The following is a 25,168-nucleotide window of genomic DNA, read 5'->3' as shown; positions in this document are numbered from 1 at the left end:
GGTTTTGACAACATACAGAGGGAGAGAGGGGGGGGATAAGGGGTGCTGCAACTGGTAGGAGGGTGACTGAGGAATAGCGAGAGCCGAGAGGCCAATACACACAAGATGGTACAAGACAACCGGCAGACAGATATGGGCCAAGTTGACGGCTGAGGAAGGGAGAAAGGAATGGCGTGAGGGGGAGGAAGCAAAAGAGATATGGGAAGACAGAGAGGGTCAGGGGAAGAAAGGAACCAGATAAAAAGGGTAAATGGCCATTCAGACAGATATGCTGAGCGAGGCTGGACAATCAGCCATCATGTGACCAGCAAAACGATGAAGGAAATCCGCCATCGAGATGCCTGTCGCTGAATTATACTTAAAACTGCTTTAACCGATTTTTGACCACCAGGAGGCAGAACAAAGCAAACAAAGCAAAGAAACCTTGGAATACAACGACTTATCAAATGTCTTATGGCTAACATGTTAGGAAACAGTGGCCTACTTAGACATCCATCAGGCACAGAGCAACATCCCAGTGGAGGTGTGTTTGTTATCATGTAAGTCTAATACTTTCAGCGTGACCTAAGTCCCATCCCAAGAAGATCTTTGATTGGCACGGTTCGTCCTCCAACCATGGAAACCATACATTCCACAGACACGTTTGTTCAAAGTAAACATGCGCAGGAAGCAACGTGGGTTTCAGCGTCCTGCTTACGGACACGTCCCCATGTGGACTAGAAGAGCTTGAGGAACCACCTTGCGATTAATGGCCGACCGGATCCACAAAAACTGAGCTACAGACACCTCATCACCCGTCGTCATACATTTTTTAATTGATGTCATTTTATTCAGTAACATACAAAGTGGGCTTAATGTTGGTAGTCGCCGTTGCAAACTAGGATTCAGGACCACAACAATATTAATAGATTGCTTCAATGACTTACGAGTGGAAATACAACAGTTTTGTGTGCCACATGTGGAGATGCACAATAAAAACAAAACGTCAGTAAATATGTTGTCCTAAAATGATACACTCCATGCAGCATTCAGAGAATAACACTGTAGGTCACAGGGGGCTGAGCTGGGATTCTATCAGAACACAGAGCACATTCTCCCTCCTTAGGCGCTCTGAAATGATAAGAGGTTTGATAACCTTTCTTTTACTTTGCCTATAGCATCATCCATTTAAGCCAGGGACCGCAGGAAGAGCTGTTAAATGATAGAGGGAGTTATGAAAGCAAAGTGAGTTGCTGGCAACTGTCTCCCAAGCAGGCCGTCTCATGTGCGTTTGGAGGGCAGTCAGTTAACGGGTCCATGGCGTTTTAGGCTGAACAACCACCAGGGATTTGTCTTTACAACGCTGGCTTATTTGTCTCCGCTTGCTGAGCAGGACATACTGTTCTGGTTTCTCAACAGCTGATCAGAGATCAGAGGTCTTCAACAGGGGGGTCCGCGGCCCCTAGGGGGTCCGCGGAGGTACTGCAGGGGGTCCGCGAAATGTTTGGTTGATTAGACAATTAAAAAAAAAATGAATCTGTCCATTATTTTAATAGTTCAGTATTGTATCGTAAAGTGGTAAATGCATCTTCTATCTGCAGTGTGATTGATGCGTTTAAATTACATGAAATCTATGACCAACGCTTTTGGAAACAGCTGCCCTTGAGAGCAAACCCGCCTGTCCGACACATACGTACATGTAGAAAAATCCATTGTTGCTGCAAGACTTGGACCAAAATAAGGACTAAAAGGGGACGCTCTTAAACCTGAGAGCAGTTTCTAAGTTTGAGAACACTTTGCAGTGACAATACAACAATACTGCTTAGCACCAAAAGAATAAAAAGAAAACCACACACAAGGACCTGGAGAACCGCTGCTTTAGAGAAAAACGACACACATCTAAAAAAAAGTAAATTAAAAAATTTGAGTGATAATTTGCTTTATTTCAGATTTATTACATAGCTAATAATGTTTTGAGAAGAAATAAGTTAACAGCTATGATTACTACATATAAGATATATATGATATTCTTACAGTAGTTTATTCTTTGAGTCCCCAGGGACGGTAGCACTTGCATGTTAAAAATGTTAGTAGGATGAGGGTGGATAACATCAATGATGGTTGCCTTCCGACTGGCCCTGGTGATGTGAGTGCTGGATAACGTATAGTCATTGTTAATGTTATCAATTTCACCTGTGCCTTTGACAAGTCAAAATGCCTGTGCCTCTGTACCCTCTTCTGACCTTAAAGCTTCTGCTTCACCTTCGAAGAGCCACAAAAGCTGTGGGCTGGGGGGGGGGGGGGGACAATAGGAAGGACTGCATGAGGAGAGAGCTCCTCCTGAGGGCTATTGTCGTGATGCTGACACACACACACTGCGTGACATCACCACTAACACGCACATATGCACAGCAGACCTATCAACGCGCCCTCGCCCTGACCTGATTATACAACAGAGATGTGTGCAGGCAGATAGAGTATGCATACATATTTAGATATGCTTAATGTAGACACACATATGATGAAACTAGTTCACATTAACAATTCAACAATCGAACACGCAGATGTTTTTATTTTTTTACAGATGTTGAACAGACACCAATACTTACAATATGCTGGTCAAATCCCTCGTGCACTGACTTGTGACTTTGTGTTGAGCAGAACAAACATGTAGATATATGAGATTGTTTTGGATTATTATTTTACAGAGCTGTTTTGACAATATGTAGTGAAACCAGTCTTCAGTACTACGTGCGCACACTCTCTCACACACACACACACACAGTTAAAGTGGTGCTCGTGATATACACTTCTAATTGATAGGGTTTGTCTGTTTCTGGCAATGACGGCAGATTGTTACGGCAGTGCTTGAGGGTATGTAGCTACTGGAGCGACAAGCACATTACTACAAAACCCTTGACCTGTACACAGACTAGATTATACCTGAGAGACACACAGAGGGGGATGACGGAGACAGAGAGAAATGATGGGAGAGTGTAAAAAAGGAAAGGAAATTCAGTTAGAGGAAGGGTGAAAAGAGAGAGAGAGAGAGAGAGAGAGAGAGAGAAAGGAAGGAAAGTGGCCTCTCAACTAAAGAGCCAGTAAAGCCGACGTTATGCTTAAATTGTACGTGGTCTCAACTAAATCAGATAAATAAAATAAATAGATTATATATCTGGGCAAAGACAGACCTACATAGTAAGGGACGTTAGAAATACCTGTGAAGAGCAGAGGAAGGATGCCAACAGTGGAATATAAGTATGATTAATCCAGATTAAAAATTAAAAATAGCAACCGGGGGGGACTGACAATCTGAGAGATTAAGTGGTAAGGTTCCAATAAAGGCAACGAGACGATGCTGCTGTATTTCTCATTTTCTATCAACACCTCGATTAAGTTAATTATGTTGGTAAATTGAAAAGACAATTATATTTTAGTTGCTTATTTTTGTAAAATACGATCTATAACTCAAGAATGAAACATTGGGATTCCCAGGGGAAATATAGAATGACTTCTGTGAAGGTAGATGCAATAGAATCAGATGTGCTTATAGGTTTTATCAGACAGAGACACACTACAGGCACAGACAGTGACGGTGCTCATAGATGTACAGACACTAACAGACAGGAGGGCAGCGTAAAGGAGGATGAAACGGATATGGAGCACAAATATCAGTAGGTAGAACCTCGCTAGAACCTCAGCGCTTCAGGAAGAACCCTTTTGGAACCATTATTTCTGAGGGTGACCCATCTGTAGTGCTTGTACCCACCCGCACATATACACAGTTAAAAACACAAAAGCTCACGCACACTTTCGGAATACATTTTGTCACTTTCATTCACCCCTCTATTTTATCTCCTTACTTCCTCTCTATATTTCCTCCACCACAGTTTCAGAACCCGTACGCATACTCGCCTCCGTTCCGCTTCGGGACGGTACCAAACGGATCCACCGAGAGGAACATCAGGAAGAACTACCCCGCTATGCACCAGTACATGGTAAAATATCATCAAACTGGAGTCACGGACGCACTTGTCAGCCTCAAAACGGGGTAAGGGAACACTGTGTGTGCATGATCGCGAGTAAGCGCATTCCTTCACTGATCCGTGATCAAATACTATTTCACCGATTTACCTGTCAACCTGAAAAAAAGTGTGTGTGTGTGTGTGTCATCTACAGATAGATCTATGTGTAATTGCATGTCTGTGAGTGTGCTTGCTGTCAGGTGTGTGTGTGTGCGTGACAGCTCCTCTGAGACTGGGGATGAATGGGCTTCCTCATTGGGGGCGGCAGGAGCTATTTTTAGAACCGGTCTCTACAGCGGGACTGGTGCTGGTGTGTTGTGGAAGTATATTGATGGCAAAACTATTTGAGAGAGCACAAAACTAATTTGAGCGCTACTTAGTCTGCAAGTCGAGCTTTGAGAAAGCACGGTCAGATTTGTAAGAGCAGGAGACGATTTGTGTATTATCTTAAAAATCTAGATGACTAAAATCACATTCAATTTATTGGCAAGTGACCGAGTTATTTTAGAGTCTAATTCATTGAAGTAGCTAGATAGCTACTACTAGCTATATCTTATTTTTCTTAATCATTTTAACAGAGACATTATTTAAAACACGATAAAAATAGCCGGCCAATTTAAGGATAGCCAGAATCTACAGCGCAGATCAACAAGCCCTCAATAATTGGAATTGTAGGTAAGCTTTTTAAAAAATTTCATGCAGACTTAAAAAAATAAAAAACATGAACCTGAATTCTCAATGTGGGCGTGTCCTGTTGCAGTTTACTTCTCAGAAATGGTTGGCAAGTGACCTCTTGTGATCTAAAGTGGTCAGAAGCTGCCAAAACAGAAAATTGAGACCGTGCATGATTGCACTCTGAAATCTGATTCAACTCTTACAAATCTGTGCCTGTGCTCTCTCAAATGTGGACTTGCAGACTGAGTAGCGCTGATATTTTGTTTTGTGCTCCTTTAGATCTTTTGACGTCATTATACTTCCATAATATATCCGCGTAAGAAAGGAAGGGGGGGGGGGGGTTATTGCCAAGAACAGGGGAACCATTTGGGGCTGGATGGATAGAGAAGTGGAGGTAAAGGCAGTGGAAAGGAAAGGGAGGAGCAGAGGCAGAGGGGTGACTCTCATCTCACCATCACTTGGGAATAAGAGGCGGGGTAGGAGGCCAAGGACAAACTGGCTGATTGAAGGAAATAAAGGAAGTGTGGAGGGCAGGAGGAAAGGGCTAAGAGACTAGAGAAGAAGACAGTGGTAATGGAATAAAAAGGGGAGGGTGGCGGATCAGGAAAAAAGAGGAAATTGAGGGTAAGAGTAGAGAAGGGAAGGGGAAGGGAGACCGAGGAAGGAGACAGGAAAGGAGGGGTGGTGGGGGGAGGGAAATTAAGTAATGGAGAGATGGCAAGGAAAAATGGTGGAAAGAACCCGGTAAAGGACAAGAGGTTGATGAGGTGATACGACAAGAAGTTATTCCTGATTGGTTAATGACTATGGGGTGGGATCCAATCAGAGTTCTCAGCTTGAAGGACAAATATGAGGATGTGATTCGTGATCCATGATTTTCATGCTATGTCTTTCAGCTCATTCTCTCTCATCCATAAGTCATAAGTAAACTGGATGTAAACATGTAAAGACCGGTTAAACCACTCCTGCATCTATAATACTCTCAGTCGCTCTCGCCTGTGTTGCTGTGTTAACATACAGCACAGAGGTAAACACGCATGCACACACACACAAATATGCACCTTGGTAAACTAATGTGACACTGATTAGAAATGAAAACACACATACTGTATCTGCACACACACACACACAGCGAGCTGCAGGTGTGTGCAGCCTCTAATGCCCTCATTGATAATTCTATTCTGTGGTATTAGCAGATGAGCAGCAGCGCTCAGCTGTTAGAGGCTCGATGGCTGGATTAGCTCTGATCACACATAATGCTGACAGGCTTTACACGCAAAATCTGTTACAGCCACAAGAACCAGAACTATGCACCAGGGAGTTGAATTGATTACATTTCGGGACCTAAATCACTCACAGTACCAGCAAAAGTGTTGAATATGTTATGGGTAAATTAGTATAAATCCATTCATGTGTGTTCCAAAAATATTGCATAATGCCAACAGGACTGTAGCGCCCAATCTGACACGAGAGCTGCAAGAGAAACACAGCATCCTCATTCATTTGTAATGAGACTACCGTGTCGGCACAGCGAGGATCTCAATATACAAAGGGTACTGGCAGAAAAGTTTAGGGTTGTCTGAGAGGGGACAAAAAAGCAACACACTCTGTTGACAAGTCACATACATGCAAACGCACGCTGCAGGTAGAATACCTAGTACCATGCATCATATGGCTCTGCACAGATTCAAAATGTTAACATGCAAATATGGATACAGAGGAGCAGAGGAGGAAGTGATATCGCGGTAACTCTCCAGTGTTTCCAGAGATTCAACATGACGAGTCTTGGCATCTCATGAGTCTTCAACCTCAACTGTTTGTACTTCATATTCTCTCTGGTAGCCACACCAACCCAGCCCCTTGAGCTTCTATCACACTGTGCATGTTTTAAGTGAGACAGACATTTTTGACATTGAAAAGTCTCTCTTTTGTAAGTGTTTAAGGTTTGAGAAATGTGATTATATGCACTGAATGCAAAGTCTCTATGTGGGGGAAAATTTTTTTTAATTTTTATGGCATGACCTTCATTTTGAAGTTGGATTTGTAATGTAGATCTGTTAAAATGTTTTCTTTAGGGGTCCACATGCTATTTGTACAGGAGTTCAACTGACAGGTTATGCACTGCGCTGCAGAGTTCTCCCGTAAAATAAGATTCCGAGTCACACTTAATGGTGATTTTGCCGTTTTAAAGATTACATTCAAAGGTGTAGAGATGGAAAGTGGCATGGAATTCTGTGCTGCTACATTTTATTCATTCAAATAAAGGTGTGACAGATTGTGATGGCTGAATCCCTCTCCAAGCCATTAGAGCCACAGTATGTCTGGCTCGCATCTACAAACACACATACACACATACACACACAAATCCATTCTCACCAGTGCGCAACCACGTGTGCACAATCGCACTCATGTCGCCGAAGTGTCCACACACACACACACACACACACACACTCGCTACGACACACAGGAATGGTTGCCTACATGTTTGGACACACAGCCTGCGTGTGGATGGAGCCAGTGCTGGGTTAAGCTAATTACACAGCTGAACTATCGGCTGTGAGCCTCCGTTAGAGGGCTGGATCTGACATTCAGTAAATGCCAGCCAGTCACTGCGCTATTAGCAGGGCTCTGTGTGTATGTGTGTGTGTGTGTGTGTGTGTGTGTGTGTGTGTGCGTGTGTGTATGTGCGTGTGAGCCGGCACTGAGAGTGCGAGAGAGCAGCGGTTAGTGATGGCATCAGTTACATTGAAAATGTCAGTCTGAGTCTGGGCTCTTTACGTTTGTACATTCCACTTCGCAACCTGCTTATTCATGAGTGTGTGTGTGTGTGTGTGTGTGTGTGTGTGTGTGTGTGTGCGTGTGTGTGTGCGTGTGTGTGTGTGTGTGTGTGTGTTTGCATGTGGACAAGGGCAGAAAGAGAAAGAGTGTCAGTATTCGTGTCGGTCAAAAGTTTGTTTAGGTCGTCCATTTGCTTCCAAGGTCCTATCATCAGTGAAGCGTGCCGTATTGAACGGCGGCCGCTCCGCAGTGTGTCCTCTGAGTGTTTGGTTGCGCTTGGATTGGCGTCCTATTGGAGATGATTTAACACGTTAGAATTGAGCCGCAAACAACACGTTCTGAAAAATAAGCCTTCGTCTGCTTTCTGTCAACTCCTGTGCACTTCTCACTCGCTCTCTTAACAAAAAAAAAAAAAGTGAAACCCCTCATGCATCTTCATCCCCTCCCTCTGTCTGTTGTCTTCTGTCTCTTTCCTCTGTTATTTTTTTCTCATCCTTTGCAGGAAACTGGATGCCTTCATCTACGATGCTGCAGTTTTGAACTATGCGGCCGGCAGAGATGAGGGATGTAAGCTGGTGACCATTGGCAGCGGGTAACCAAAGCTTTAATTCTTTAAAGAGACACTTTCACTGTGGATTGTCTTCACGTCATGGTCCGATCCCGCCATTCTTTGGTCCAAACCATTGTGTGAAGGGTTTGTTTGTGGTTGTAATGCTCAGATAAATACAAGCTACATGGATTATGGAATTGCTTATTTATTGAGTATCGTGCTATCACATATAAAAAGTGAAACGTAAAAGTGCAATATTTTGGGAAATACGCTTAATTGCTTTCTTGCTGAGGGTTAGATGAGAAGTGATTGACCACCTTCATGTCTATACAGTAAGTATGAAGCTACCACCAGCAGCCGACTAACTTAGCTCAGCACAAAGACTGAAAACAGGGGAACCAGCTAGCCTGCCTCTGTCCAAAGGTAACATGTGTATAGCTTCTCTAAAAACCAAGAGTAAAATCAACCAACCGGCGTTTTACGGAGGGTTACCTGCTGAACCTGTTGCCTGGAACCCAGTGGAGACTCCAGGGAGTTGCTGGTCCCGAGACCAGTGTCTTCAGGTGCAATTATGTGGCGTCACCACATAAGTTTGACTGACTGTTTGACACTTAGATTATATACATATATGTATATACAGTATATAATGGTAATAATAAGAAAAACATATTATTTAATGGATATGTACATATTTTTTGAGTCTGTCTTAAAACAACACTCACATGCCCATGTGGACATTTGAAGTATTATTGGTTTTTGCCAGTTGTTCCTCCTCTCCACACTGCTAAGAGATCCATTTTTAAAGCAATGGAACACTGTAATTGTTTTAAGAAGAGACCTCTTCAAGGTCAGTGTGGAGCGGAGGGATGATCAAAGCGGCCGACGGTGTTTCAATGTACATCATATGTGGCAGTATTGTTATAAGATAGACCTGAAAAAATGAAAGCCTACCCTTTTGATTAGACACTAGGTTTGCTTGTCTTTGGATCCGACAAAAAACATATCTGCTGCAGTGCTTTAGATTCTGTGACTGTCATTTTTCCACTTCACAACATTTATATGCATCATTATACATTAAATATATTTTTAAATCACAGCATCTGGAGGGTTGAAGGTGAGAATTATTATTTTAAAGGTTAAAATATGTGTTTTTTGTGTGCGTGTGTGTTTGTGTATGTTCTGGATGTGCTTGCGTTCAGGTACATCTTTGCCACCACTGGTTACGGCATTGCTCTGCAGAAAGGCTCGTACTGGAAACGACAGGTGGATCTGGCCATCCTGGCCATCATCGGAGATGGTGAGAAACACACTCACATGGCGTTCTCATACACACACATTCAAAGTGCATGACCCTATCCATGAAGGCAAAAGGTTACATTGTTCCTTGCCAGCATTGTAATTCCTGCACACAGACACACACACACACACACACACACACACACACACACACACACACACATCTCTACTGCCTTGTCTGCTGACAGCACAAAGGGAAAGCAGTGAAGTATAAATAGTCCTTTGATGTTATTCTGGACACAAAAGGCTGCTCTAAACAGAGGGCAGAGTGTGTAAGTTATTCTAATGTATTCCTCTCTGCAGCACCAGATTTGTGTGTGTGTGTGTGTGTGTGTGTGTGTGTGTGTTTAAGCATTACTCTGAATCACCCCATTCCTTTATTACAGTAGCTTCAGAAGTTCTTATATAAACAATGTCCAACTTCAAAACAGAGAGAAAGTGAGACAGCTTGAGCTTTCAGTGACGGATTCATTTACATTTTACATCGAAAGCATTTTGCTGAGGCGGGTGCTCACAGCCACTCACTTTAACTGCACTGAAGTTGATTAACATTGGTGTCACAATAATCCTCTCTAACCAAATCTTATCAGGGCTGCAGAGCACACAGGCCACACTCCATCATATACCACGGCTGGAAAATGTAGTAAAAACATCTGGTTCAGTGGGTTTTTGTTTCCGCCTAGTTTGTTCCGCCCTATTATTAATCCCATCCAATCTCTTTTACACTTGTAGCAGAGTCATTCAAGGCTGTATTATCTTTGCAACACGCTGATAACTTTAGCGCTGTTGTAAAACAAATTAGATAAAGTCAAAAAAGGAAAAGAAAGGTGAGAAGAGAGAGTGGGAGAGATGGCAAAGGGGGGAAAGAGATCAAATAATTGCAAATAAAGTGTGTGACAGAGGAAGATGAAGAGGACGTAGAACACACGTGTCAAACTCAAGGCCCGCAGCAATCTAACACAGCTAGCTAAGAGACGAGATACATCATCTATCAATGTTTGTAAGAGGCTCAAGGCAGACCTGACTCTCAGTGAGGAGCTCTTGGATGTAGCTGCCATGCACGGGACGACGGCAGGGACATTAGTGATGCAGAGAGGTGACAACAATAGCTTTGAACAAAGTTATTGTAATAACTTGTGTTTGATATTTGTCTTTGTTATTTTCTTTAAAAGTTTGATCTTTGATAGAGTAATGTGGGTTTCTTAACCCTAAATTAAAATGATTTATGTTATAATAACAGAAATGTGCTTAAATATATTTTTACATTTATATAACTACATGTACAATATTTTTACACTTGAATAAACAATAATCAAAAGCAGAGACAGTTATTTAACAATATGTCAGGAGTAGTTACAGTTATACAGTCTTACAGTTACAACTGGCCCTTTGAGGGAAACCATGATGCTGATGTGGCCCAGAGTGAAAATGAGTTTGCCACCCCTGACGTAGAAGGATGGAGAAAGCGATGAAAGAGACAGAAAGAACAAAGACAGTGCACATGTGTGATGGCCGGAGAGAGGTCAGAGAGAGGATGAGAGGAAGAGGAGGAGAGAGCTTGGGAATGAGAGGAGGGCAGATCCTTGATAGATGACAATGACACTGTGTTCCTGGCAGATGGTACTTGATCAGATAGACACAACGTGGGTGGAGAGCGTATGGCTTTTCATGGACAGAAAGAAGATGTGTTCAGGGAAGAGCGGAGAAAGGTGAAGAACAAACAGACTGACAGAAACATAACAGCCTGTCTGGAAACACACGGTCTGGCACAGCTCTGGCTAAGCCAACTGCTGGCCACACGTTTTATTTTAGGGTTACATTTTTTTAAAACTTTTTTTCAAAATGTACTAAAAATGTGAATACTGTACTTATACTATTTTTTTATCCTAGTTTCATACAGCACAATCCAGCAAGATTGTAATCTTTCAGACCTAAATATCATTCAGTCACGGTCTGGAACTGTTGCTCGACCGAGATGGAGTTATTTCAAAGTGCAGATAAGCATTCTCAAGAAACCTTCATTAAGCGAATGCCTTGAACAGTAATGGATTCTGTGTTTGTGGTTCATAATAATGTAATGCAGAAGACGTTGCACTCTCACATCTTACATGAAATGTTCTTTATCCCCCAGCACTAGATGCTCCAAGCTGAAACATTTCGTAAAGCCCTGAAATTGTGGACGACACTTGCAGAGACTTGTGTTCCTGCGTTCCAGACGAATGGTCACCAGACTATTGCTTGAGCTGCCTGACTGCAGAAAAAAGAACAAAATCTGAATTTCAGCAATATGTCCCTCCCGTCACAGCTCCCCAAAGCTTTTGCCTTGAACGCACTTTATTAAAAGAAAACACAAAGTGACCTGTTTATATCTAAATATCTCATTTATTTTCACATTCTCTTGCTGCCAATTCCAAGCATATCATAATGTCTTGCTAAAAACATGTGTGCCGTGGCTGCATTTATTGGTTTATTTGCGAATCTAACCGGAGATATATTCTCCTCAATTGTCCAAAAGGTTTAATGATGTCTTAGTGAGTCTGCGCCCTTAAGACACGTAGCTGAACACTTTAATGATATTTGTCTTTCCCCACTAGCAGCCTTAGTTATCCTGCCCTGAATGACACAGATTGGATTAGCCACGCGCCAAATGTCAAGGAAGCCAAGGAGGGAGGGGGGGGGGGGGGGGGGAGGGAAAGGAACACAGAGTGAGGGATGAGAAAAGATAAGGTCTTTGTTGCTTTCTACCTTTCTTTCAATTACACTGAAACACATCTCTTTGCTCTATCAGGCAACATGGAGGGGCTGGTGATGCCCATAGAAATCTATTTTGAACACCAGCCCCAGAAAAATAAACAAAGAAATGTAGGAAATATATTAGTATTCAACCCGTATAGGTTGACACGGATCATTTTAAACCAGTCAGCCAAAAGCAGACATTATTTGCCACAATCACGTATCTGTAGATCTCAATATTTTGAATGCAACTACATTAAAAATCTCAACAGAAATTATTCTTTTTTTGAGTTAAAAAAAAACTAATGAAATATAATTTTGAATACCACATGATATATCCCATCTGCTTTTTAAATAATACTAATGATAGCTCTCTTTGCAGATGATATCACCATTTATCATCAATTTATCTAAAAACAGATAAGAAGATGTAAGATGCAAGATTTCAAAGCAGCTTTTACAGGATGTTTTATGTACATTCACGGTAACTTCAGCAGCAATTCTAAATGAAAATATATGTCTCATACAATGTGGTATCTATAAACTTATGTCTTTAATTCTTTGGTTGATGCTTTCTCAAACCCCAATGAGCCATTTAGTAAAGGATTTGAGTCTCCCTCTCTCTCTGTTCTTTTGCTTTTCAGGTGAAATGGAGGAACTAGAAGCCCAGTGGCTGACAGGAATCTGCCACAATGAGAAGAACGAGGTGATGTCCAGTCAGCTAGATGTGGACAACATGGCTGGTGTCTTCTACATGCTGGCCACGGCCATGGGGCTCTCCCTCATCACCTTTGTCTCTGAGCATCTCTTCTACTGGAGGCTTAGATACTGCTTCACCGGAGTCTGCACCGGCACGCCGGGTCTTCTTTTCTCCATCAGTCGAGTAAGGACCAGTTTGTGTATAGGTGGTTGTATGGGTGTATTTTTGTGTGTGCAGGATATTCAGCAAGTATTACAGAATTGAGATTTTACACAGAGTTGAGTTTTTATTTAACACTTTGAAACAACAGTGTTAAATGTGTCCCAATAGTCAACTCACAAAAACCGGCCATTGAGTGTATGCATATGCCAGTATGTGGCTTTGTGAATATCTGGGCCTGGGGGGGATCTCACTGGGTTAATAGTTGTCATGTTCAGCGCTAAAAGGTCCAAGGAAGCACTGCATCCACAGTGGGGGTTAATGCTGCTTTATTGGGGTCAGAGGGGCCTATCTTGGTTCCATAGAAGAAGAGTACTGCTAAACTAAGAAACTGAGTGAAACGAAAGGGGGGAGGGGGCTGGACAAAGGAGGATGGGGATGGGGAGGGGCGATTGTGAGCAGTCCTGAATATTGACAAAAATGGATCCTAATTGCAACATGTTTTTGGGTGAAATCCCGGCAACCCACGCTAAATCAATCTATTCTCTCTCATTCTGTTCTGAAAGGTCAGCATTCTCTCTTGTTGTAGGTGAGAGCAGAAGACGTGGACGTGCATCCCTAAATGCACTGCAGTGTCTCTGCACTATTTTGGAGGCAGAGTGTGACTCAGTTTTCAAAGTTAACAGAGGGGGTTAGAGAGGAGACAAACACTTTTAGAGAAGATAAAGTGAGGCTCTTGAAAATGACGTTATTTCAAAGCCATTCTCAAGAGTGAATTAGGACAAAAGACATCCTTAATGGCCTGTCTTGTGTTGATAAGCTTCACAAAATGTGTGCTGAGCCAGAAAGCACTTGTAATTTGTTAACGTGATGAATGCTTTTTAAGGATGTATTTGTGAGCTGGGAAACAGTCTCAGTGAGGAGAAAAGTTGCTCTTTTAACTGTAAGATGAGAGCTCTATGACAATACTGTCAGGCATTACGTATGTTGGCAGCTCTTGTTTGGCTGTCTAAATACAAATATTGGCTTTATTAGCCTCCCTCACAGTTATAATGATGGTAATTTATCCTGTTTACGGTTGTTTCCTCTCACAAACAATGGTGCCCCTGTAGTGCCTCTAAGGGAGTCTTAGGGCACAGAGTTATGAGAGATACTGTATCATAACCAGTTTTTTATATGTTCAGGTCAGTTGTTGGTTCAGGTTATTTTGTTAAGAGTAATTCTAGTGTACTCTTAGACGCTGGTACTCTTTTGCGAACAGTTGTACTGCTAAATAATTGGAGCAGCAGATAGATTGTGTCTGGTTCCTGTTGCTAGAGACTGCATTCAGCCTGGTTGGATTTGTTATGAGCAACATTGTGTGTGTTTTGTTTTGTTGGTGTATTTATGATTAATTCAGAATTCTTTCTACTTAAGAATGATTTATGTTGTTTTTTACTGGGCCTTCCTCTTGTATCAATCATGGATGTGTAGATGATTCATATCTTAAACAAAACAAATTTCTATATCCACTGAGTGACACGGTTTGATTTTCTTTATAAACTGAACAACAAGTATGTTTCAGAGAAAATGAAAGAAAGCCTAATTTAATGCTGTTTTGAGTTTGTGTTCATGGTGTTAAAAGACTGTGTTGGTTGAATGTACTGTGCTTTGCTTAGTCACTACCAATTTAATGAATTCATCAAAACACACAGACCACAAATATGTTTGGCCAGAGTAGATAAGCAATAATTATTCTGTTTCTTTTTCTCCACGTCTCTCTCAATCCCTCTTTATGTTTGGTTCTTCCTCTCTTCCATTTTATACCGTTCCATCTCCGTCCCTCTCATTTTTTGTCTTGTTACCCTTCATCATTTTTTATTTGACTCTCCCACCTCCATTCCACTTGTTTACCCATCTGTCGTCATGCAGGGAATCTGGAGTTGCATCCATGGAGTCCACATTGACATGAAGAAAAAGTCAGATCTGGACTTTAGCCCCCAGGACAAAATGCTTAAGCTCATTAAATCAGCCAAACAGATGACCAACATGTCAAACCTGGGTGGCTCCCACATGAATTCACCTAAACGTGAATTCATGCACTCAGCTGGTCCCATGATTATGGACATGATGGCAGAGAAGGGCAACTTCATCTACGCTGACAACCGAAGCTATGCTCCCAAAGATATGATCTATGGGGACACTGGTGACCTGCAGTCTTATCTTGCTAACCGCCACAAAGACCACCTTAACAACTACATCTTCCAAGGAGGCCAGCATCCTCTGACCCTGAATGATGCCAATCCCAACACAGTTGAGGTGGCAGTGAGTGCTGAGTCAGTCCAGACCAACGCGAAGCCGCCACGGACCCTGTGGAAGAAGTCGGTGGACACGCTTCGTTCAGCGCCTCCTGGGCCCCCTCCGATGCCTGACATGCTGATGCCGGACCCACGAATGTCGATGAAGACACAACGCTACCTCCCTGAGGATGCAGCCCACTCTGACATCTCCGACTGTTCCAGCAGGGCAGCCTCCTACAAGGACCCAGAAAATAACAAGCACCTGAAGCCCAAGGACAACTTAAAAAAAAGATCGGTGCCATCAAAATACCCAAGGGACTGCAGTGAGGTAGAGCTGTCCTACTTAAAACCTAAGCAGGTCATCGGTGGAACCAACCAAAGTGGGAGAGGAGGAGGAGGAGAGAAAATTTACACCATCGACTCAGATCGAGAGCTGAGCCTGCACTCAGACCCTGCTCACTACCGTGAAAGTCGCGGCCTTGCTGCAGATGATTTGGATTATCCTGAGATCTACTCCGACCACAGTGACAACTATAGGAAGTGTGAGCAGCCCATCATTCATCTGAACTCCTCGCCTTTGCATCACCCCGACTCAGATCTTCTACCAGACCCAGCTTACTCTAAACACTACAGCCTGAAAGAGAAAAACATTGTCATGTCCCCACATGAATCCATGGATCGCTACAAACAGACACACTGCCGTTCTTGCTTGTCCAAAGTGTCTGCTAGCTACCCACCGGGAGGGTCGTACACTCCTGCTGTACCTGCTGCAGCTTCTGCCACACGCTCGCCCTATAATCGGTGTGAAGCATGCCTCCACACAGCTAACCTGTATGACATTAGTGAGGACCAACTCCTCGCAGACCCCTTGGTCAGTCCCACCATGCACCACCAACAGCAGCAGCAACCAGACGAAATGTTTGGTCTGTATTGGCCCCAGACAGATGGGCCGCATGTTCAAAAAAGAAACCGCTTGAGGCTGAGTCGTCAGCACTCCTTTGACAACATCATGCTAGAAAAGCCCAAGGATGTAGACCTAGGCCGACCGGCGCGCAGCGTCAGCCTCAAGGAGAAGGATCGGTTCTTGGACTCCACATCTGACTCGCACTACGCGAACCTCTTTGGCATGCGTCCCTACTCCGGCAGACTGTTTGGCACCGGGTCCAAATCAATGATGTTTAACCACAACCTGGAGGAGAGCAAGAGGAGCAAGTCCCTGTACCCGGCCCATGGCTCGGATAACCCTTTCCTCGGCCACTCGCTGAGGGACGACACCAGCAGCAGACTGGTCCATGGGCGTAGCTCCTCTGATATTTACAAACAGCTGGCGGTGGCCTCACCTGCAGCAGTCGTCGGAGCGCCCCCCATCAAGACACGCAACGATGCGAACAATCTCCGCTCTTCCGTAAAATCCACCACTTCATACTGCTCACGGGACGGGCGGATAGCCAATGACATGTACAATAAAGAGCATGTGATGCCTTACTCAGCCAATAAGACTAGTGCATACCCGGCCCCACGTGGCGTCCTAAACTCAGCCCAGTTCAGCAATAGACGGGTGTATAAAAAAATCCCCAGTCTGGAGTCAGATGTTTAGTTGACTAAAGAAATAATGTGTTCTCTCCTCCTTACTGCTCTCTGGGTTTGTATTATAATTTATCAACTATGTTATCCTCCAAGGGATGCCATAGCCACACTACGTTTTTCTTCTTCTCTTTGACATTGTAATCCAAAAGAACTTGTGCCCACTTGGGTATGACAGTACTACTACTACTACTCTCTTTGCAGATGATATCACCATTTTTGTCCATCCTCTGCCATGTACCAATGAGTTAGCTGCATGGCTGGCACGCTGCCATAAGGTATTCTGTTGCGAAGGGGAGGGGAATCATTAACCCCATAGGTTTTAAAAGGTTTAGGAAATGGCATAGTCCCATTAGTGGGACAGAGGAGGCCTAAGTAACAGTAAAGGAGGACTCCTACAGGCGCTGTTGGGAATGAAGCAGTTTATTTGTGATTGAAATATGTGAGGAAGTGGTGAGGCGGATCGGAGATATTATATGAGAGGGGAACTAGAGGGAGAGAGAGAGAGGAGAAAACCTCTCATTCAACCCCTCCTCCTTCCCCCTTTTTTCCTCTCCACCTCCACTGTCAAGCTCGCAGCTTGCTAGTTGAGGAGAAGAGGCCTGACAGAGAGACCAGATGGGCACGTTTGATGTCATGGCCAGACATGGAGGCGTCCCAGGAGGGCAGAGGCGTCACAGTGAGCTAGTCCGACGGTCTGCTGCCTGTTACTCTGACAAATATGGCCACCGCGACACCTGGCAGTGCAAGAGGAGAGAGAGGGAGAAAGTAGATGAGTGGCTAAATGGCACAGAGCGGAGCTTCCAGTCGTTTTTTGGCAGTAAGTTAGCGGTGTGCTTGGTCACGATTTGGTTTTATATGTTCAGCCCATGCTAAGGGACATGCTGGTGATGAGAAGCTGAGAGTAATGTAGGTGCTATCAATGAATAATGTTTACAGACTGACAGATAAAAAAGACAAATAGACAAAATGACAGAAAAGGACACACGAGCGGGGAAACCTGAGGCAATTGATGGGCATTTCATTTATGGCTCTGCACATAGAAAAATAATTGCGAAGTATTGCTTTTTTATTCTATTAAACTATAAGATTTATTAGGGATTCTGGCATCCGGATCCCCCTCTATAGGATTTTAGAGTTTGCTTATTTGGTAGCACAATAGCCATTAGTTTGAAAACCTCTCTCCCACATTTGCTTTTGAAAAAGCATAGCTTTCTGAAAAATACCATCAAGAGTAGTAGATTATTTTGCATGTGTTGATTTGTTTCTGTGTCGGAGAAGACAAAATACACACTAATACACTCTCAGACACATATTTTACATGTTTTTGAAAAGGGACTGTGTCTTGCCAGATATGGTGGATGGATACTTGTACAATCGGAACTTTTATCGTTGACCTTTGTGCTTAGTAAATCAGTGTAAATCAGTGTCATCCTGCTGCAAAAGAGCAAGAAAAAGGTGGAAGGGAAGAGAGCAAAGAGGATATAAACAAGGGAGAAAAGGATGAAATTACAACTGGTTCCACCACCACCTTGTCTGAGTTTGGTGAGGGGTGGCCACTGATGTGATTTTGATTTTTGACCTCCCTGCGACTGAGAAACAGGGTATTAGCTATAAAAAAAACACTGATGATTCCCTCCTTCTTTCCTCCTTCCTACTTTGTTTCCTCAATCAACATGACACATCACTAGAGTGTTGGATAACTATAAGTACTTCACTTCATTTCTTTTTCCTTTTCGTAGAATTGAACTTTGGTTGGTTGACTGGTACAGCAGCAGCAGTGCTATACGGTATCTAACCCCTACAGATCAGTTAACCAGTTGGTGGTTTACAATTATTGATCATCAGTTACTGTTGATCCACAGTCAACCAGGGCTCTTGAGGATCTGAAGACTACTGGAGATGGATCCCTTGTTTACCTTCATAGTGTTGCTGGGTGTGATGTTGGACGGGGTGGGCGGGGCAAGATGGAGAGAATTGGAGCCAAGGAGACTCCACTGTTGTGTGCTCATCGACCATGCGTCCATCTTAGTGTGGAAGACGCTGTGTGAGGGCATGGCAGAACTCGGGATAGCTCGAAGTCTTAACCAAAACATTTGGTTTCCCTAAGCTGATTGTTTATGCATTTGTTTGTTTGTTAGCAGAAAAGACTTGCACATGCACATTCTTCAATGTACACGCGTGCCCACGAAAACACTCTTTTTGGTAGCATTATGCTGTACAAATTGTACAGTCAAAAGAAAAAATCATGTAACCATCTTAACTGACTGATTGATTTGCTTGATTGATTGGATTCACAAAGCCAAATTGTATCAAATAAAATACCTCAGGATGATTCTGTGCGTTTTGGGGGAGCTTCAGACGTAGCAACAGAACAGAATGCGGTGCAGATTTTTTCGTAGAAAAAAACATTTATAAACAAAAAAAAAAAAAGAAAGAAAAAAACAACGTGATTTATAGCGGCCGCAAAGCAGAATCAAACTTTTCTCCTTTTGATGTTTACCAGTCCTAGGTCTTCCAGTTCGGCTCTTTGCCCGAGCTCATGCAACCCGAGTAAAGAGAGAAGAAGAGCAAGAGAAGGAGGTGTGGCGGTAGGGAGCTTAGATCGTTTTGCTCAGTGAGGGGTGTGTTGCATGCACCCTTCACAGAATGGAGGATGTCACTTGAACGTCCAAATTGTGAAAAGCTACCCCTGTATGGAATACTCGAACAGGAATCTCTCTCTCTTTTGTCTCCATGGTTTTTAAAGGCAGTCCACCGCTTTAGCCAGTGTTTCAATTGAAGCTCCATCTTTAACAGCTACGGTCATATCGCCCTTTTGTACTCTTGGAATACTGCAGTGAACCTCTCCTTGCTTCCCAATCAGCTTACCCAATGTTGACTGACCAGCAACATTTGTCTTTTTTTGCATCTTATCTGCATACTTATTATTATTATTATCATATTTATCTCCACATGCTGCTTGAGTGAGCTGACAAGTGAACAATATGCACATGTAAAAAATATCAAACGGCACCCTCGCATTTTTTGAACTCATGATGATTTGTTCTATTTGTTCTACTTTTACAGAACTGTCATATGAACTGATGCTGTTTTATGTTCAAACACACACACACACACACACACACACACACACACACACACATGCACACACTCAGACACACCCTTGTGATGACAACCCTGCTCTTTTTAATGACAAAAATGTATTTTAATTACATTTAATGATAAATAATGAGGTGATGGCATGCAACCCCAGATGTAACAATTTTAATGTTTTATGTTTCTTTTTTTGTTTGTTACTTTTGTTATGATGTTATGATCACTAATGCGTTGTAACCAGGTGTGAGTATATACATTTTTGAGAGGGGAAAAAAATGATCTATGTTTAAAACGAATGAAGATGCTGCTGCTGCTGTTTTGGGGGAGAAGGCGAGGACCTGACCCTAGTGCAACTTCCTCATTGGCTGACGGGTCATTATCAGGCCGCGTGTTGCCCAATGGAGTCAGGGGTCAGGGGTCAGGGCTTGGTTCGGTATGGCGGGACATCCTTGCTCTTCCTCCAATGGCAGGTGAGAATTACTGTATCACCAGCTCTGCTTCTCTCTTCCCCCTCCTTCATGTGTAGTCAGGACTTCAACTGTAAAGAAGATAAAAGAAAAAAAGCAACCCTCTATTTTGAGTCTGCTATCCCTCCAAAGACACGAGACCTCTTTCTTTATGGTTTGCTGTAAGAATAGAGCTTTTTTTTTAAACTAATACTTCCTCAAAGACTTTTAAGGAACTATTTTGAATATATTTAGAAATGACACCTGTATACATCGCTTGTAAATTCATACTGGAATTCATCATCATGGAGAATTATAAAATGATAAAGAGTAAAAACAATATTTTTTGTGTGAATTTCACGGGAGCTCTTCTGTACAGTGGCACTGTTTCTCTATCTCTCTCTCTCTCTCTCTCTCTCTCTCTCCCTCTCTCTGTAGAGCGACTAGAATAAAACTTCACCATTCACAAGGTTTGCTGTCCTGTCAAAATTCACAACATACACACCAGGCTCCGTGTCTGCCTCACCTTACGAGACAATAATCGCTTTTCTCAGTCGATGCAGATGGATTATTTCACAGGTAATACGAAAAAGTGTTGACCGGTTTTCCGTTGACTCCATTTGTTTTTTGCAGCTGAAGATTTTGCTCTAAACCCTCAGTGTGCATCAGTACACATTCAACGGGAAATATTAGGTTTTTTATCACTAAAATCATAATCTCTGAAGAAATCCTACCAACACACGTGGATCTAAAACTACTCCTGTCTCTTTTAACGCATAAACAGTTTTTTCTGCCTTTTAATAACAGAAGTCTTGGACCCTTTTTGTTATTTGGATTTTATTAAAGCTACAGTGCCTTTCAGGTAAGATCTATAAGCAGGAGAAGTCAGAATACAAACCATGAAAGCTCATTTTGATATTATTTATGTTATTAATTTACCACTTTATAGATCAGTATACATTCAAATATTGATTTACTGCAGCCCTATCACAGATACAAATATAAAGGTAATATTGGTAAATTCTGCAAAAACCTGAATCGTTGAATCATTGAACATTTAATTAAATGCCGACGTGTGTTGTTATGCGACGTGTGTTTGTTTTGTCATTAATTTATATGACATTCATGTATGGGAACTATGATTTGGTTATGGTAAGTTAGGAACTGATTGTGGTTATGTCTTTTATTCATAGTCGCATGTCCACCCCATCGCCTGGGCCACCCAGCGCAGTCGCCTGGACAAAATGTTGGCGTTGTACATTTCTGCAAACCACGGGAATGTTGAATGATAAATGTTTTTGCGTGGACTAAGTGCCTGCAAGTGTCATACAAGGCTGATATGAAGCATAGATAGATATTGAGTCCCAAGGCTTTTAGAAGCGTGCAATAGCAACATACTTTCTGGCGCCTGGGCTGGACCTCCACAGAGCAAACTACTTCCTGCATCGGCACTGATAAATACCGTTGGATGTAAATAGTGTGCTTCAGAATAATCCAATCGGAATACTGTGTATTTCCTGGAAATACCGAACTGCTAACGGACATGATCGTTCAGCCACTGTTACTCCTTTGCCTCATCTTTCTTTACGAGACCTTAACCAAACCTACACTTCTTTACCACCTCACTTTAATTGACCATGTAGCTGAGATTTCAGAATCTTAATAACTGAACAGACGATGAGTTGTGTGTTAAGTGAGCTTGTTGGCTCCGTGGAATCGATACAAAATCTACTCATAAACCTACAAAATGTCCATCTACTGCAATTATGTTCTCATGTACCATAATCATACCTTAGTGATGGTTATTTTAAATGACCTATAACAGTGGCAACATAAAGTCATCGTGTGTTTAAATGTTTCCGGGGAGATGAAAGTGTTTCATTCTCCTGTGTTTGTGTGTTTTAAGTTGCACATGCACAGGTATAAGTGATTCCAGAAAGTCCGTTGTGCTGTGACTGCATACTGACCTTGCACACTTGCATGTTTGTGTGTGTGTGTGTGTGTGTGTGTGTGTGTGTGTGTGTGTGTGTGTGTGTGTGTGCGCGTGTGTGTCTAGCAGAGCATCAAGGCCATTTTGGCTCCAACTACATTTACCATCTGCCACATTGCTTCTTTCCTTTCCTCATGCCTTACACCTCTATCTCTCCCTCTATGCATCCATTATATTCCATCTGTCTTCCTGCTTCCATACACCACTTTGCTGTCTTACCATCACCTTTCTCTTTCTCTGTGATCATCCTTATTGCCACTCCATTTTTTTTATTACAGCTTTTTCCCTATTCCAGCTCCCCATTTGCCTATTTATCTTCAACTTTCTCCTCAATAAATTTGAAGGAAAAAAAAGACACCAGTGGTTTAATCACTTCTCTCCTTCTTTGTCACTTTTCCATTTACTGTCTTTTCAGGACAACGATGGTACTTCAGCAAAATGTGTGAAATCAATTTGACTTTTCTGCTGCTTCCGGTGTCATTTGACCCAGTGAATATTCAATGATCTTTAGTTTTAGGATTAAAACAATGCGCTGGACCACACATCTCACCTGTCTTCATACAATAAGTGTAATTATAGGAAACTCAAGAGCACTGACCTGATCTCTCTGAACACTGTTGTTGCCGTTTCATGTCTTCCTTGAACAGGTGTAAAGCTATCTTGGTGGACACAAAATGTCATTAACATAATCTTAATACATTATATATTATTTCGGTAAACCAACCCAAACATTCTAAGCACACAATTCAACAGCAAAGACATCCGCATCCACATCGTATGCTCTGGGATTCTGAATGTGGCCGAAGAGGGATTTCAACACCCTGCTCACTGGGTCGGTTTGTGAATCAGTGAGGGGCTGTGTTTCATTGTCTGAATGGTGAAGAGCCAGAATGCCCATATAGCTCTTAGAGCTTGATCTTCATCCCATCTAATCACTTCTACCCAGTCAATCGTCCCCCAGCCCCTCGGCCTTCATTTCAGCCTCAATATCTTTGGGCAACAGAGGAGACGGACAACTAGGGCTCACTCATCATCGTTTTTCGCTGATGTTCCCGTTTAAATACGGAGCCACCTTGTGACAAGTGTAGTCACCTCGCAAGATCTGCCGTTTGATGGTGGTCGGAAGATGTGTCTGTGTGAAAGACTGAGAGATAGCCAGAGGCACAGGGGAGGGCCAGTAATTGAAATGGGGGGCGTCATTCATCAGATCACACAGAATCAACAACAGTGTGGTTCAAACGGAGTGGTGCAGAGGATTCTCTGTGTGAATGTGTGTGTGCCTCCATCAGAGGCATTTCTTGACTGGTCATTTTAATTTCACAGAAGCGTAATGAGCCTGTAGAGGTCTTATCCCGTGTTAATATTGACCCGGCTCCCAGCTACTCCACTGCTGCTTTTTATTGCTGCTCTGACAGTCGTTGTCTTATCACCACAGTCAATTTCAGCTCCACTGTCTTAGTGAATTTATTTCAAGGTTGCAGAATTGATTTTGGATTTGTATGTTTGATTTTGTTGCAAGCTAAACTTAAGAATGACCATTCCCCAAAAACAGTAATGTGACATTGAAATACTTTGCTGGCCCTCTGCGTGTCTCGGGTGGCAAACATTGGCTGCCCATTGTTTTGGAAAAGCACATTTATAGATTCTTATGTTGGATCCAAATGTTTTGCGTTACTAAGGTCAATGGATTTGTGATGTACCTCACTGAAACAGGGCTTTTATACTGTCATTTGAAAACTTGGTCAAACTTACTGTGACACAACTGGAGAGGAGGAGCAGGAGAAGACAAATGGGAGGAGAGGGGAGGAGAGGGGAGGGGAGGGGAGGGTGAAAAGAGGTGAGACGTAAGATGTAAAGAAGACAATTCAAAGGACCAATATTAATTAGAGGCAAGAAGAAACAAAACAGTTCTGCCAAAGGCCACTAAACTGAAACACACACAAAACCGACTTAACCAACTTAACCAAACTTTAAAAAAAATATGTATGTAAATAATTATAAATGTACCAGTGTTACAAGTCTGATGGTGCCCCGCAGGATCCAGACCTCAAGATGAAGATGGCCGGTTATGGTTCACATAGAGTAGGCATGTTTGTTTATTTGTTTCGGGGTGTGTATGTGTGGGTCCGATATCTAAGTGAGGTCGTGAACCGAGGCAATTTTGATTTAATTGTGATAAACAAATGTGTTTGATTTTAAACCAAAGTCAATACATTAATGTTAATACATACTTTATGTATTAACATTAATGATACATAATACAATACATTATTAATGTCACATTTTAGAAAGCAACACTCTAAATGTTTCATGTTTAGGTGTGTTTAATAAACGAATCTCTGATCTCTAATGTTGTTGCACTGCTGTCCAACTCCATGATAACTTGAGACGGTGTGTGTGTGTGTGTGTGAGAGAGAGGGAGGGAGAGAGAGAGTGCATTATGTAATCTGTCTTCCCACTGTCTCCAGCTGTAATGTCAGTAATAAAGTTAATTGGGTCTTTGGTCCCCATGGCACAACACATTTTGTTGGTGTGCATGTGTGTGTGTGTGTGTGTGTGTGTGTGTGTGTGTGTGCGTGTGTGTGTGTGTGTGCGCGTGTGTGTGTGTGTGTGTGTGTGTGTGTGTGTGTGTGTGTGTGTGTGTGTGTGTGTGTGTGTGTGTGTGTGTGTGTGCGTGTGTGTGTGTGTGTGCGCGTGTGTGTGTGTGTGTGTGTGATGTTGGCTGGTTTGTCTGGTTTCAAATAATGCTGAGAATCTAATTCACCACAGGGGAAATCTTGATCAAGAAAGAAACAAAAAGCTTAGCTTGTGATTTGTGTCTTTATGAGGAAGGTGTGTGTGTGTGTGTGTGTGTGTGTGTGTGTGTGTGTGTGTG

At 42.6% G+C, this 25,168-nt stretch overlaps 1 protein-coding gene across 1 annotated transcript in view; it reads left to right on the top strand.

Moving 5' to 3' along the window:
• Nucleotides 1-20,774, top strand: part of grin2aa (glutamate receptor, ionotropic, N-methyl D-aspartate 2A, a) — a 117,145-nt gene extending 96,371 nt beyond the window's left edge. The window contains exons 11-15 of the mRNA XM_031862185.1: nt 3,870-4,030; nt 7,960-8,049; nt 9,207-9,304; nt 12,681-12,919; nt 14,807-20,774. Of these exons, the coding sequence (XP_031718045.1) occupies nt 3,870-4,030; nt 7,960-8,049; nt 9,207-9,304; nt 12,681-12,919; nt 14,807-16,771 (2,553 nt within the window). The 3' untranslated portion in view covers nt 16,772-20,774. The remainder of the gene's footprint in view (nt 1-3,869; nt 4,031-7,959; nt 8,050-9,206; nt 9,305-12,680; nt 12,920-14,806) is intronic.
• Nucleotides 20,775-25,168: the final 4,394 nt, after the last annotated feature.

This window comes from Anarrhichthys ocellatus, unplaced genomic scaffold (genome assembly GCF_004355925.1).
Source record: "Anarrhichthys ocellatus isolate YVR2014 unplaced genomic scaffold, GSC_Weel_1.0 scaffold26, whole genome shotgun sequence".
Taxonomy (NCBI): domain Eukaryota; kingdom Metazoa; phylum Chordata; class Actinopteri; order Perciformes; family Anarhichadidae; genus Anarrhichthys; species Anarrhichthys ocellatus.
Note: the sequence above shows the minus strand (reverse complement) of the source record. Positions and strands in the feature narration are given on the sequence as shown.